This window comes from Doryrhamphus excisus, linkage group LG23 (assembly GCF_037039965.1).
Source record: "Doryrhamphus excisus strain RoL-2023G ecotype Guam linkage group LG23, RoL_Dexc_Guam_v1.1, whole genome shotgun sequence".
Taxonomy (NCBI): domain Eukaryota; kingdom Metazoa; phylum Chordata; class Actinopteri; order Syngnathiformes; family Syngnathidae; genus Doryrhamphus; species Doryrhamphus excisus.
Window position 1 is genome coordinate 7,612,855 of NC_136379.1, and position 16,434 is coordinate 7,629,288.

General features: G+C 37.7%; 1 protein-coding gene across 4 annotated transcripts; it reads right to left on the reverse strand.

Moving 5' to 3' along the window:
• Positions 1–1,261: 1,261 nt before the first annotated feature.
• Positions 1,262–14,536, reverse strand: fgf24 (fibroblast growth factor 24). 4 transcript variants are annotated; one of them, XM_078788508.1, is made up of 6 exons: positions 14,349–14,536; positions 14,108–14,270; positions 13,783–13,819; positions 7,980–8,148; positions 4,620–4,726; positions 1,262–2,337 (listed from the first exon to the last, which is right to left on the reverse strand). In XM_078788508.1, the coding sequence occupies exons 1-6, from the start codon at positions 14,422–14,424 to the stop codon at positions 2,065–2,067; spliced, it is 825 nt and encodes a 274-aa protein (XP_078644634.1). In that variant the 5' UTR covers positions 14,425–14,536; the 3' UTR covers positions 1,262–2,064. The 4 variants fall into 4 exon arrangements, with proteins under 4 accessions (XP_078644634.1, XP_078644633.1, XP_078644635.1 ...); XM_078788507.1 differs by having other exon boundaries at positions 1,263–2,337; positions 7,971–8,148; XM_078788509.1 differs by having other exon boundaries at positions 1,263–2,337; positions 13,974–14,491.
• Between the last annotated feature and the right edge of the window lie 1,898 nt (positions 14,537–16,434).

The following is a 16,434-nucleotide window of genomic DNA, read 5'->3' on the forward strand; positions in this document are numbered from 1 at the left end:
TATCCAAGAGGAGACTGAGGGCAGTGAGAAAGTGGACAACAATAGATTTGGTAAGATGATTACATTTATTTTGGTGGAGACTGAGGGATAACGAGAAAAGAGAATGAGAGTCTCCTGCATTTAGTCTCCTGCAAAAGGAGACTGAGGGCAGCAAGGAAGTAGCCAACAACGGTGAATGACAATTAGAGTCTCCCGTTTTGTATTTTTGCTTTTTGGTAAGAAATTTTATCTGAGAGGAGACTAAGGGCACCAATATGATGGATGTAAACAACCTGTGTTGACTTGTCTTGCCTTATGTATGTTGGGAAGGAGGTAAATTTGATCCAAGAGGAGACTGTGGGCAGCAAGAGAGTGGGGAAAAAACTCAAGGCGAACATTTTTTATCTGGAACAATTTTATCCTAGAAGAGACTGAGGGCAGCATGAAGTAGCCAACAACGGTGGATGACAATTAGGGTCTCCTGTAGTTAATTTTACTTTTTGGTAAGACAAATCTTATATGAGAAGAGACTAAGGGCACCAGGATGATGGATGGCAACAACAGAAGAGACTGAGGGCAGCATGAAGTAGCCAACAACGGTGGATGACAATTAGGGTCTCCTGTAGTTAATTTTACTTTTTGGTAAGACAAATCTTATATGAGAAGAGACTAAGGGCACCAGGATGATGGATGGCAACAACAGAAGACACTGAGGGCAGCATGAAGTAACCAACAACGGTGGATGACCAATGGGTCTCCCATTGTGAATTTTTTTCTTTTTGGGAAGATGACTTATTTTATCTGAGAGGACACTAAGGGCACCAGTATGATGGCTGTAAACAACGGAAGAGAATGAGGGTCTCCTGTGTTGACTTGTCTTGCCTTATGTACTATGTTGGGAAGTAGGTAAATTTGATCCAAGAGGAGACTGTGGGCAGTAAGAGAGCGGAAAAAACTCAAGGGGAACATTTTTATCCTAGAAGAGACTGAGGGCAGCATGAAGTAGCCAACAACGGTGGATGACAATTAGGGTCTCCTGTAGTGATTTTTTGCTTTTTGGAGACTAAGGGCACCAGGATGATGTATGGCAACAACGGGAGGTAAATTTGATCCAAGAGGAGAATGTGGGCAGCTAGAGAGTGGAAAAAAACTCATGGGGAACATTTTTTATCTAGAACAATTTTATCCAAGAAGACACTGAGGGCAGTAGGAAGATATAGTGAAGACTGTTAGCGAATGTTAGTATAAATAAAGACATCAATGAACTTTTCTTTAAAATATAGTCCTCATTTTATTAACAGAGGCCAAATAAAACTTATCACATTTTATTTACAAAGGGGAGGCAATAAATATCTTAATAATAGTCATAAAATTATTTTGCTTACATGTTTTTTTTCTTAAAAAAAAAAAAAGGTCATAAATGTGTCATGTTGTTAGTAACAGCCAGTAGACGGGTGAGTACACATGACCGGAGAGAAGAAAGACTCCAGTCTTCCAGTCTGTGGACCGTGAAGAAGAAGAGTTGTGGACAACACGACATAACAAAAGGAGGTAGAGGAAGTCTTCATCACAAACCCCCCCCCCCAAAAAAGCTCCCGTCCGTTTTTGTGGAGCGGCGAGTCCAGTAGTGCGTCCATGGATGGAGGTTGAGTCGGGGGGGGTGAAGGCGGAACGGAAGACCATTTGACGTTGGCATTTGTTGTCAGGGGCTAAAGAAAAAGCACATGTGGACGTGTCGCCGAGGTTGACCCCCAACCCCCACTTCCCCCCCCACCAGAAAGATGCGTTAAATATTGCACTCGAAGCAACACAGCCATCCTTTGCGTCTCCACGGCGTCCCCATCCAGTGGAAAGTATGGCGTCCTGGTCGTCAGGGGCAACACAAACAAAAACCAATAAATCCCATTTGGCCAGTTTTTATGGCGGTGCGGCACCTCAGTCCAAACGTCTCCGTTTCAAACGTCTCCGATAAATAAAACCACCAAGGCGTCCAAGAGTACAAAAATAAAACATCTTATTTGTTCTTTCAAAAAAACGTCCCTCCTCCCGTCCGACCGACACGAGTGCTGTCCCGCCGCGGGTCCGTCAGTTCCTCCTGGGTTTTAGCCGCCGGGCCCTACGTGTCCGCTTAGTTACTGTCGTGAAGCGAAACTCCTCCAGCGGGTTCTCCCGGCCCTTGGGGTGGCGCTTCATGAAGTGGACCTCCTGCTGACGCTGAGTGGTCCGCGAGCCCTTCTTGGGCCGCCCCTTGCGGTTGAAGCCCAGGTACCAGCCTTTGTACTTGGCCGACACCAGGGCCGTGTAGTTGTTCTCCAGGAACTCCTCCACAAACACGCACTCCTGCTTCCTTCCGTCGGGCTGACAAATAAAAACAATAACGCTCTTGAGTATTATATTCTAAAAAGTTCCACATACATATCATAATAATTATTATTATTGTTTTTATTCATTCATTCATTCATTTTCTACCGCTTTTTCCTCAGCCTATCCCAGCTGTCTTCGGGCGAGACGCGGGGTACACCCTGGACTGGTGGCCAGCCAATCACAGGGCACATATAGACAAACAACCATTCACACTCACATTCATACCTATGGACAATTTGGAGTCGCTAATTAACCTAGCATGTTTTTGGAATGTGGGAGGAAACCGGAGTACCCGGAGAAAACCCACGCATGCACGGGGAGAACATGCAAACTCCACACAGAGATGGCCGAGGGTGGAATCGAACCCTGGTCCTCCTAGCTGTGAGGTCTGCGCGCTAGCCACTAGACCGCCGTGCCGCCCCTATTGTTTTTATAATAATAATTATTATTCTGTCCTGTTATTGTTATGATTACTATTGCAACATTTTCTGCGATGACGTCGGCACCCACCACCCATCATGTTGGTGTCACTGTGAAACGTTCAGGGAACCCTTTGATTTCGGTATTTCCGAAAGCCTCTAACGAAAAACGAAACAATACAAAAAAAAGCATACACAATGCTCAGAAATACGCAGTGCGCGTGAACCCCTCATTCCAAGAAACGGAACAGAAACGGAGATGTTCATCGTTCTGTGTGAACACATAATCCACTTAGGCGCGCATATAAAGATGATTCAGTGATTCCCTGGATGGAATCTGTCTATAGTGTCCCAATTATCAAAGAACCACGATCCATTTTTCACAGCGCCACAACAAAGCATCCCAGGTTCTGTCAAAAATGGATAGTGGTTCTTTGAGAGTTGGGACACTATAGACAGATTCCATGCAGGGAATCATTTAATCGTCTTTATATGTGTGCCTAAGTCGATGAACATCTCTGTTTCGGTCCCGTTTCTAGTAATGAGGTGTTCATGTGCACTGCGTATTTCTGAGCGTTCTATATATTTTTTTGTATTGCTTCGTTTTTTGCTTTCGGAAACTCTTTTTACCAAAAACCAAGGGTTCCCTGAACCTTTCACAGTTGTACACATTTTGGGTGTAAAAAAAATAAAAATATGAAATGTGTCCCACACAATATACTCCGAGTAGACCTCCCCAGTGTTGACCAAGATAATGCCATGCCCCCGGCCCCCAGGTTCTGTCAAAAATGGATAGTGGTTCTTTGAGAGTTGGGACACTATAGACAGATTCCATCCAGGGAATCACTGAATTGTCTTTATATGTGTGGATATAAGTGGATTATGTGTTCACACAGAACGATGAACATCTCCGTTTCGGTCCCGTTTATAGTAATGAGGTGTTCATGTGCACTGCGTATTTCTGAGCGTTCTATATATTTTTTTGTATTGCTTCGTTTTTTGCTTTCGGAAACTCTTTTTACCGAAAACCAAGGGTTCCCTGAACCTTTCACAGTGACACCAACATGGTGCAAAGTTGTACACATTTTGGGTGTAAAAAAAATAAAAATATGAAATGTGTCCCACACAATATACTCTGAGTAGACCTCCCCAGTGTTGACCAAGATAATGCCATGCCCCCCGCCCCCAGGTTCTGTCAAAAATGGGTAGTGGTTCTTTGAGAGTTGGGACACTATAGACAGATTCCATCCAGGGAATCACTGAATTGTCTTTATATGTGTGGATATAAGTGGATTATGTGTTCACACAGAACGATGAACATCTCCGTTTCGGTCCCGTTTATAGTAATGAGGCGTTCATGTGCACTGCGTATTTCTGAGCGTTCTATATATTTTTTGTATTGCTTCGTTTTTTGCTTTCGGAAACTCTTTTTACCGAAAACGAAGGGTTCCCTGAACCTTTCACAGTGACAGCAAGATGGTGCAAAGTTGTACACATTTTGGGCGTAAATGTTGAAATTTAATTTTGAAATGTGTCCCACGCAGTAGACCTCCCCAGTGTTGACCAAGATAACGCCATGCCCCCCCCCCCTCCAAGAGAGGCCACCTGGTGAGAGCAGGTGACATAATTGCAGCAGCATTCCTCCTAAGTGACCATTAGTTTGTGGACGCATTGTGTTGACGGCAGCGGGTAATTGACTGATCAAGTGTCAAAGGCTCGATTGCGTAACGGAGGAACGGGCCGAGAGCTATCAAAGGGGTTTTGTTTTCAGGGGGGGGGGGCAGAAAGCCGATCCACAGCCCCCACCGGGATTAAGACACAAAATTTTGCGGGAAAAAGCAAAGAAAATGGGCTCACCCGTCCAACGATTTTGCCCTTCTCGTTCATGCAGATGTAATGCTCGCTCTCTTTCCCTTTGATTCGAATGTGGCTGCCAAAGGTTTCCGTCTCCACCACCAGGAGCGCTGCAAAACACCAAAAACACCAATATTAGTCAGCACCACCATGCATGACCACAAATACTCTGAAGTACTAGTGAAAGGACAGCTACTTTCATGACTACTACATAAAAGGTGTTCTTTGTGACTTTTATGGATTAAAGTGAACATTTCTGCAGAATTTGGTCCGTCATTCAATACAGTTTCCTCATTTTTAGCGCTATTATTAAAAAAAATTACAAATGGTGGCAGACTCTCGTGGGGCGTATCGCTCACCCAGGCAGCAGTCAGGCTGGGGGCGTGGTTTGTTGGCACCAGAAAGACAACTTCCTGTTTTGGAATCCATTTTGTTTGTGTACAGTTGGTGACCCCGACGTTGCACTTCCAATCAACACAAACGGCATGTTGCCATTATAATAAAATAATAATAAATGATAATAACAATAATAATAATAATAAATAATAATAATAAATACTAATAAAAAAAAATAATAATAAAATAAAATAAAATAATGAGAATAACAATAAGAATAACAACAATAATAATAAATACTAATAACAAATAATAACAATAAAATAAAATAATAAGAATAACAATAAGAATAACAACAATAATAATAAATACTAATAACAAATAATAATAACAATAAAATAATAAGCATAACAATAAGCATAACAATAAGCATAACAACAATAATAATAAATACTAATAACAAATAATAATAACAATAAAATAAAATAATAAGAATAACAATAAAAATAACAATAAAATAAAATAATAAGAATAACAATAAGAGTAACAATAAGAATAAAATCTTAGTAGTAAAATAATAATATAATAATAAACTAATAATATTAATAAATACAAATAAAAAAATAATAAATAAATAAATAAATAATAATAAAACTATGCCGCATTTGCAAGCCTGCAAATTTGTAGATTTTTTTGGTAAAAAAATATTTTTGGTATTTTATGCCTCCAAATTATTTTTTCCCGTATAAATACAGTTCTTTGTTACATGGCGCGTTGAACATTTTGCCCTCACTCTATCGCAGTTTTTTATCCACCTGGGATCCATTTGTTACCTATGGCTGTGTTTTTTTTTATGAATTATAGAAATATAATTGAACAAGATAACTTAAAAAATAAATAAATAACATTCTCATGTGTGTATGAATAATATTCCTGGTCCTGTATAGTAAAGTGATAATGTTCTGTATTTACTTTGCTTTGGATAATAAGTTATTTTATAGTAAATGTATCCTTAAGTGAACTTGATGATCTTTTGTGGGGGGGGGGGTTGGATGAAAACATTTTCTAGTGGACCCTCGATGGCCCCCTGTAGCCACCCCTCCGCCCCCCTTCTGCAAAGTGCTATTAGTGTTAGCAAACAAACAAATGACATCATGATTGTGACGCGCTAACGTTACCTCTGTTGATAAAAGATGCTAAATACTTTAAGCTGACACAGCAGTAATCTACTCCCGGGACGCATCCCGGTGCTTCTTATTTATTTATTTTTTACAAGCCCCCCCTCTGTAGGCCCCCCCACCTCCCACCCCCTTGCATCCCTGACGTTAACCCCTGCGAGGCGGCCTTTGTCTGCGTCGGGCCCTCCAAGCAGCAAAGAGATGGGCCCAGCATTTGGCTAGTGGTTCTGTCCCCCCCCCCTTTCAACCCCCCCAACCTCAGGATTAGGTTTCAACGCGTCTTTAGTCTGTGCTCACTCAATCCAAAAGTTAAGATGATCCATTTGTTTAACACACAGACCCATTCACACACGCTCAAGAGGCCCGAGGGGACGGGATGGGCTCCGGGGCATAAGTCCCCCCAAGCCCAACCTGCCACCTAAAACTCCAGGGGGACGCTGGGAGGAATAAATGAGTCCTAATCCAGTGGAACTTTGCACTGAGTGGGGAGGGGGGTGGGGTCTACCAAACCCTGGCCGGGTAGATGGAAGACTTTTTTAAAAAGTAAAGACTTGACGTCGCATATTATTTCTAGTCTTACTGTTCATTTCTCCGGTAAAAGGTATTCATAACTGGCGGGAGGAGCGATCGCGGTCATGATTGTGACTAGTGCACGTGTACGTGCATGACCAAGTGAACTGTGGGTTTTGATGTCGCAGATTATTTCCAGTCTTACTGTTCATTTCTCCGGTAAAAGGTATTCATAACTGGCGGGAGGAGCGATCGCGTTGATGATTGTGACTAAGCTACATTGTGTGTGACTAAGTGAACTGTGGGTTTTGATTATTTTTGATTTGATATGATATTTTTTGATTAGTTTTTGATTATTTCCAGTCTTACTGTTCATTTCTGTTACACAACGTGGAGTTTGGCATTGATAACTGGCGGGAGGAGCGATCGCGTTCGTGATTGTGACTAAGCTACGTTGTGCACATGCGTGACCAAGTGAACTGTGGGTTTTGATGTCGCAGATTATTTCCAGTCTTACTGTTCATTTGAAGTGGAGTTTGGCATTGATAACTGGCGGGAGGAGCGATTGCGTTTGTGATTACGACTAAGCATTGTAAAAATCTACATCTCAAAGTCGTCCTTGCAATTTTACAAAATGAAAACGTTGAAAAATTGGCCACCTCATAAGAAAAAGGTTATACCTCGACAAGAAAAAAATCATATTTTAAAGACTTTAAGACTTTTGTGTAAAAATAAAACATTTACAATAAACCCTTACAATTGTAAAAAAAAAATTATGTAATTATTTACAAGCAAAAATTATCAATTTTTCAAGAAAGAAAACTTTGATGGGAAAAGAAGTTATATTCCTTAATAACATAATATTGCAATTTTTACACACTGGTAAATTGATAATTTTTTAAGAAACCCTAGCAATTTTACAAAAAGAAAAAAATCTCTGTTCATAATTATACAAACAAAAATTCATAATTTTAGAATAAAGAAATTTGTGTCTTATTATGTCTTTTTTGTGTCTATTTTTTTCACCAAAAAAATGCAAAAGGATTGTATTTATTGCTGAATTACCTGTTAGCAGGCTTTCATATTTATTTATTTTTTATTTTATTTAAAATTCAAATGTGAGGGCGCTGGAAAAGAGGGGCAAAACCCAGAGAAGGTTAAAATGTAGAAATCCAAACATCTACTGACTAAAAAGTGAGCGAACTGAGCTGGCATTCATCCAGTCGGTTTTTGCAAAGACTACCAAGAAGATTCCTTCTTCTTCTTCTTCTTCTTCTTCTAATCTGGAGTAAATGAAATGTGAGTGAGATGCACAGGAATTCTCCCATACCATACTTGCCCCCATCATCTCCGTTGGCGTTGATTTTCTTCCCGAGGATCTGGACGTGTTTGCCCGTGGTCCTGCTGTACAGCTGGTAGATGCGGACCTGCTTGCGGCTCAGGTCGTCCGGGTTCCTCGTGTGGTTCTCGATGTAGAACCTGAAATCGGCGGAGCTCTGCTGCGACTCCTGCGTGGGAAAGAAGGGAGGAATAAGGCTTGTGGATTTTTTTTTTTTTTTTTTTTTTTACAAGGTGTTAACTGTGGTGGTGATGTTTGAATCTCGGAGGTGGGGTGGGGGGGTTACTCTGATTTACCTGCGTTTGCTAGCGTTCCCCCGCGAGCAGTTCTACACCTGAAGCTTCACTATCATCAAAGAAATATCTGCCCGCGGGACACCGATGCTCCATAAATTAGCAAAAACACCGCAAGAGGAAGACGACCAGGATGTGAGGCGTGAGCAGGGGCGGGGTTTTGTCATCCAATCCGCAAGAGTTCACCTGTGTGATGTTTACGAGTCACCTTTAGACCCGGCGTAAAAAAAAAACGGGGGAAATAGCGAAGAAAGCGAAGCCGACGTGTGGAACGCGGAGAGGAAAGGTATACTTTCAAGGGCCGTGAAATCTCAGCCGGGACCTGCTTTCCACAGCTGGACGTCGGCAGTAATTGCACGGTAATGGCTCTTTACGCCGCGGCTCTCAGGTGGCTAATTATAGCCCCCCTTGTTATTCCAACCCCCCCCCCCGCCAAATTAATGACATCCAGAGGAAAAAGGACGGGAGGATGGTAGCCGCGGTACGACAAATCCCTAAAAGTCAGAACGCAGGGGGGGAAAGGGAAGGAGGGGGACAAACAAGTTATGGCGAGCGCGAGGCTCCGCCCCTTCCTCCGACTTTGTGCACCTGGTGAGGTTGGATAGCAGCAGCTAATCTGAGGAGGATCCACTGTGGCGCTGCTTGTTTACTTCCGTGTGACAATCGCTAATCGCGCATCAGGGATCAACTTGTCAACTTCAATGTGGCCGGAAAAACCTTTAAAAATCAGACTAAAGTCGTCCACTCGTCATGACATATTTGCTTTAGCCCCCCCAACAACCCCCCCCATTGAGATTTAGGAAGCAATGCATAATGTTCCTTTTGGCATGTTTGGGTGTGACGCCATTGAAGGACATTTTTATGAGAAAATACTGCAATGTGACGCGTTACAATGTTAAAATATTTGAAAAAAGTACATAATTAAAAGTGTCAAAATTTTGCGTGTGAGAAAAAGTAAAAAAAAAAATAAAAAAAATTAAATAAAAAAAAACTTTAAGTTACAGTTACAAGACAAAAAAGTTGCATTTTGAGAAAATAATCAAGGTCTCCAAGAAGAAAAGTTGGAATATTATATTTAAAAAAAACGTACATTTTACAAGAAACAAATGTAAAAAAAAATCTGAATTTTAAGAGAAAAAAAGTCATAAAAAATATCAGAAAAATGCCATTTTAGAAAATACTACTAATTTTTCAAAAAAAATCAGAATATTATGAAAAAAAATTACATTTTCGAAGAAACACTTGCAATGTTACAATAGGAAAAAGTCGTAATTTTATGAGAAAAAATCTAAAATTTTGGGGAAAAAAACAAGGAAAAAATGTGTTAGAAGAAAAAAAGCCGTTGGAAATTATGAAAAAAGTTTATATATAAGTACAAGTACTTATACAGGAAAAAAATGATTTTTTGAGAAAAACTTACAAGAAAAAAGTCAAATTATTATTAAAACCCCCAAAAATCACAATATTACAATTACAAAAATGACAACTACTATTACACAAAAATGCGGAAAAAGAGGAAAAAGTTGTGAGAATTACAAAAAATAAATAATTACAAAATATATTTAAGAAGACTCACGAAAAGAAAAACAAAATACGGTTTAAAAAAAATGATATTTTAAATTTGAAAAATCCCCAAAATCAAAAAGGAAAAACTCCTGATTCAACTTTAATAATGAATTGGAGTACATGAGAAAGTGGGAAAAAAAACAGAACGTTGCAAAGTGTCTTAGTCAAAAGATAAACATCAGCCTGGTCTCTCGTCAAGCTTCTCCAAGTGGAAGCTTCAAGGTTGAAAAACAATCCAAATAAAAAGCGCTGAGGGATTTATCTCCAAACAAACACACGGGGGCGGGGGGGGGGGGGGGGGGGCGTTGCTGGCTTTTTATCGGGTGGCGTCTTTGTGCGTTCAAAGACGGGCGGCGGTGAAAGCGGATACGACTTGAAAAGTGCCACGGTGGAAGTGGACTTGTGGCGTCCATCTCTGACTGCTCTTTGATGATGGCGGTTGTTAACCCCTTAGCATGGCGGCGCTTTGGGATGGGACGGCGTGACGTTGGCCTCTTTGGGAAGCTAACTAGCTGAGGTTTGATCCCTGACACTACCCACACTGATTCAGAGGAAATTTGGGAGATTTTTTTTTTTTAGGTTGGCCTGTTTTGGGTCAGGAAAATTTAAATATTTTGATGATATGGACTATAAAAGTTAAAGCTCAAGTTCTTACCTAAGTCCATTTCAAATTTGACAATGCTACTACAAAATAATCCACGTTACGTAACAGCTAGTGTGTTCTCTCACCACAAATGTCATCCCACATGACCTACATTTCCACCATGACACACAAAAGACTCCACTTCCCATCAGTGTGCGTCCGATAAGGAGGTCAATGACGCTGGTGTGTGCGTGTTCGCCGCTCTCTGGTTTTCAGTTGGAAAAAAGGCTGACAATCGCCATGTCTAACTCCGATTGGAATGGATTTATCCGCGATAAATGGCGACTAAGCCTCATTGGGCAGCTATCCAGACCGGCAGGAAGGATTCCAAAAAGTATGTTTTATATATTTAACAAAACCTTGTCAAGCCACGGCCAAAAGTGATGATGATCAATGGTGATGAGCAATATTGAAATAGCCTTTTTTTTTTTACCCACCCCATTCAAATTGACCTGTGTACCATTCAGAGCTCCGACCCACAGTTTGGATCGAAGAAACTTTTTGGTTGTATTTATTTATTATTTTATAACTTGTTCAGTTTGAACACATTGAAACTTTTACATACATTTTAATACATTTTTGTAATGTTTTATTTATTTTTTTCTATTGTTTATTTTTGTAAAAAAAAATTATTTACTACTGTTATTTTTTTATTTATTGTTTTTACATTTGTTATTGTATTTTTGTTCTTTTTTTAAAAAAAACTTCTATTTATTTTTTATTATTATTGTTTAACCTGTCCTGTCCAGTTTGTAACAAAATGCTACATATTACACTAAATTTTAAAGATTTTAAAACATTTTTAATTACTTTTTTCAATTTTTTTCTTTTTTGTATTTTTTTGTATTTTATTTTACTAATATTACTAATATTATTTTTAATTTTTTTTACCTGTCCTGTCCAGTTTGTAACATATTGCTACATATTACACTAAATTAAGGATTTAAGGACATTTTTAATTACTTTTTTCTATTTTTTTATTTTGTATTTTTAGTATTTTATTTTACTAATATTACTAATATTATCATTATTTTTTTTTTTACTTGTCCTGTCCAGTTTGTAACATATTGCTACATATTAAACTAAATTAAGGATTTAAGGACATTTTTAATTACTTTTTTCTATTTTTTTATTTTGTATTTTTTTTAATTTTATTTTACTAATATTACTCATATTATCCTTAATTTTTTTTTACTTGTCCTGTCCAGTTTGTAACATGTTGCTACATATTACACAAAATTAAGGATTTAAGGACATTTTTAATTACTTTTTCAATTTTTTAATTTTATTTTATTTTTTTTATTTGACTAATATTACTAATATTATCCTTTTTTTTTTTTTTTACTTGTCCTGTCCAGTTTGGGACACAATGCTAAGTAATACATTGGACAATCCTTATTCCATACTGCAAAAACTTAAACAAAAATGATAAAGAATTTGTATTTTTTAAAATCTTTTCCATGTATAAAAAAAATCTAGATAGACGTTCAATAGAGGAGAAAGTATAAGATATGTCTCCAGTCAAAATTGAATGCATGTTAATTCCCCATCAGCATGCATGAAATGTACATTTAATGTACATGAAATGTACGTGAAACGCCAATACACATGGAAAAGCAGCATGTGTGCAGTAAAAGCACGCGGCGCGACCCACGCTTGTTTGTCTTAGCGTCGCCGGCGTGAGAGCGGAGGAGAAGCCCGCTGACTGGGGGCCAAAATAATACTAATCATCATCATAAAAGTGGAGTTTGTGTGAGTGGAAGGAGAAGAAACACGGAGTGAATGAGTCAATTAGGTGAGGCAGACGCCTGCAAATGGTTACAGTTCAAAGTGAGACTCCGCTCATAAAACACAACAAGAGTGGAGCGAGCAAGCAGGAGGGAAAAAAAGGCCTTTCAAAGAGGAACTTTTAACCCCGGAGCTTCAAATATCTGTCAGGGTTGTTGCTGTAAAAAAAAAAAAAAAAAAAAAGCTGCCGCGGCTAATTGAGGTGCACATGTAACGCACGCATTCCTCCAAATACATTTCAGACACTTTTACACCGGCAAGTGCAGCGTTGCTCATGGGAACAAGTCGTTGAGACGCTTATTTTCGCCACTTGGACAATTTGCACTTCAAATTCTATCTGAATTCAGTGTGGAATTACACCTTCAGTAAAAACCTGTGTATTGGAAAGATGTACTGGTACCTCAAAAGTCATGTGATGGTTTTTAATGACAATATACACAATATTACAAAAAAAAAATCTGAATTTCACCCCCCCCCCAAAAAAAACATGAGGTGTTTAATTGTGCTGCAAAAAGGAAAAAGTTGTAATTTTATGAGAAAAAACAGTTGTACTCAAATTTTACAAAAAATATTCTAAAAATCATTTTATTAAAAAAATTCATGAAAATAAATAATTAGACAGAAAAAAGTTGGACTGTGGAAAAACATATATATTTTTTTAATTAAAAAAGACTAAAATTGAACTTAAAAAAGTCAAAATATTAACAAGAAAAAAAATATTTATAATTTAATGAAATGGAAAAACATTTTAATTTATAAGAAAAACAATGAATTCTATGAGAACAAAATCATTATTTAATTTTCCAATTTTACATAAAAAATGTACATAAAGAAAATATAATTTTAAAATTGTTGCTTGTGATTTTACATAAGTATGAACTGAGAATAAATTTGCTATTTTATGAGGGGGAAATTTTACAGAATTTTACATGAAAAAAAGTTGTACTCCTATCACAAAAATCTGATTTTTCAAATAAGAAAACAAATTCATATTTTCCAAGAAAAAAATCCAAGTACTAGAAAAAAATATCAGATTTCTACAAGAAACATTAAATTTTAGGAAAGAAAAAATTTACTTCTGGGAGAAAAAAATATTAAAAAAAACAAGACAAACAGCCAGATTATTAAGAAAAAATGAGATTTCTACAAGAAATACAAAATGAATGTCAAATTTTAATAGAAAACTATCCTAATTTACAGCAGCACTCATTTCTCTATTTATTGCTCCCATTTCCAAATTACACACGGAATGAAAGAATTCCATGGAAGTGTGGAAGTGTACCTGCAGCAACACCTGCTTGTTGGAATATTACTTTTCTTTTTTTTTTAACTTTTAGTAGTACTTTTTAATATCGAAGAAGAGCCATGCTAATGTACTGGATGTTATTTTAGTAGATTTTATACACTTTTAAATTGAAACCTCGCCACGTGATTCGATGCAAATATTGCGACATTCCACGAACACATGCACATAAAACAGACAAACAGGTGAGAATGAAACGAGGAACTGTACCTGAAGTTGGAAATAGAGGACCAGGAAATGTAAACACCTGAAAGGAAAAAAAAAGCAGAGGAGTAATGAATGAACGAATCACAAGTTGAAGGCTTTTAGCGACTTCTATTGGAAAGAATGCAGATTGTTGTGTTCTTTTTGGGAGGTTGGGTGGGTGGTTGGTTGGGTGGGGTGGAGGGGGGGACACTTACAGGTAAAAGAACCTGGAAGGCAGCAGCGACATCTTGACGTTGCACACAAATACACCTGCTTCCGTTGAGTGCACACAGAGGGAGGGGGGGCAAAAAGAGGAGAAGCGGGAGAAGCGGAAGAAGGTAGAGCCCACCTTCCTTCAACTCCTACGCGGACCTCGGTGCGCCTTTTACGCGCACGGCTCCGAGGAGGAGTCGCCGGAGGTGCAGGAGTCCCGGCTCGGGGGCAACAGCCGCGCGGCCGGGCAACATGAGGCGGGTCCTTGTTCAAAGGCTTATCCAGATTATTGGCCGATTCTCGGGGAAGAAAAAACAAGATGAAATCCTCCGGTCACAAACTCCCAAAAGTGTGCGTGGAGGGAAGAAGTTCTACACCTTGACCGTCCCATTCCTCATCTCTCGGAGGGCTGCGGGGCGATAATAATAATAATAATAATAATAATAAACACATCCGAGCAAGTGTCTTCTTGTCTTGTTGCTTGGCGGAGGTGATGGCGCAGCACCGCCCGTCTGTCAGCCTGGCGCGTCTGCGGCTGCACTTTGGGGCGCAGAGACGCTTTTTGCTGCTTGGTGGGTGGAAACATGTCAGCCGTTTGCACCTGATAGGGTAATCATAGGGCCATCAGCAGGCAGAGGAGGGTTTCTCCCCCCCAACCACCCCCCCCCACCCCCACTCCCTCCCTCTCAGTGGGCAAAAAACATGATTGATTTAAATCTGCAGTTTTCACTTCAATTGCATTTTTTACCCCTTTTCTTCAAAATTACTAATATTTGTAAGTTTTTGGAAAATGTTAATAATAATTAGAGTTATTTCTTTTGGAACTAGTTTACTATTAAAAGTATTTAAATTTGATTTTATAATAATATAAATAAGATTTTAGAAAATGTTAATAATTATTATAGTTATTTATTTTGGAATGTTTACGAGTTTACTATTAATAGTATTTAAATTTGGTTTTATAATAATATAAATAAGATTTTAGAAAATGTTAATAATTATAGTTATTTATTTTGAATGTTTACTAGTTTACTATTAATAGTATTTAAATTTGGTTTTATAATAATATAAATAAGATTTTAGAAAATGTTAATATTATAGTTATTTATTTTGGAATGTTTACCATTAATAGTATTTAAATTTTATTTTATAATAATATAAATAAGATTTTAGAAAATGTTAATAATTATAGTTATTTATTTTGAATGTTTACTAGTTTACTATTAATAGTATTTACATTTTATTTTATAATAATATAAATAAGATTTTAGAAAATGTTAATATTATAGTTATTTATTTTGGAATGTTTACTACTAATAGTATTTAAATTTTATTTTATAATATAAATAAAATTTTAGAAAATGTTAATAATTATAGTTATTTATTTTGGAATGTTTACTAGTTTACTATTAATAGTATTTAAATGCTATTTTATAATAAAATAAGATTTTAGAAAATGTTAATAATTTTTAGAGTTATTTTGGAATGTTTACTAGTTTACTTGTAATAATATTTAACATTTATTTTATAATAATATAATAAGATTTTAGAAAATGTTAATATTTATTATAGTTATTTATTTTGGAATGTTTACAAGTTTACTATTAATAGTATTTAAATGTTTTTTTTCCTTTCATGCTAATTGTTTGTTTTGGAATATTTTTTATTTATTACTATTTTAATTAAAAAATACTATTTTTATTTAGTATTTTTTATTATTAATAGTAAATAAATAAATACATCCTTTTTTTAAACATATTATTTTTCTATTTTTTTCTTGTAATAGAGTACCAATACAGATGTGATCCCTGTCATGATGAAACATCCTAGCAGCGATTTCATTGTTCCCCTGCCAGAAACTGCCTCTCTCGGCTGTTATTTATGCTTTTTAAAGCTTCACCACTTTGTGGATTGGGCCTCACCTTTCCCCAGACAGCATTCAAATGCATCTTCCTCCCCTTTCTTTCTTTTTTTTTCAATAATGTGCTATAACTTATCCTGCATTTAAATGAAAGAGAGGTGTGAAAGTGTTTACAAGCACATCAGAGCTGGCTGGCAGGCAAGCAGGCAGGCAGAGGTAAAAAAAAAAGTGAGTCCTTGCACACAGCACACATCCCTGCTGCCATTACAAAAAAAAACTTTATTGTCCCATTAAAACTGGATCCTCCACATTCCTGCCCCATTCATATTGAAAATGATCCTAAATGATTATACACATCACTTCCCATGCGGAGATTTCACACGAGGGGAAAAAGGGCACATATAGACAAACAACCATTCACACTCACATTCATACCTATGGACAATTTGGAGTCGCTAATTAACCTAGCATGTTTTTGGAATGTGGGAGGAAACCGGAGTACCCGGAGAAAACCCGGAGAACATGCAAACTCCACACAGAGATGGCCGAGGGTGGAATTGAACCCTGGTCTCCTAGCTGTGAGGTCTGCGCGCTAACCACTC

Bases quoted from the DNA above. Each gene is read 5' to 3' on its own strand.
- fgf24 (XM_078788507.1), bottom strand. From the start codon at position 14,424: ATGTGTTTATTATTATTATTATTATTATTATTATCGCCCCGCAGCCCT. The intron at 4,727-7,970 runs GTATGGGAGAAT...GGTGTTTTGCAG, and splicing joins AGATGATGGGGGCAAGTATG to CGCTCCTGGTGGTGGAGACG. The intron at 2,338-4,619 runs GTGAGCCCATTT...TTTATTTGTCAG, and splicing joins AGGGCAAAATCGTTGGACGG to CCCGACGGAAGGAAGCAGGA.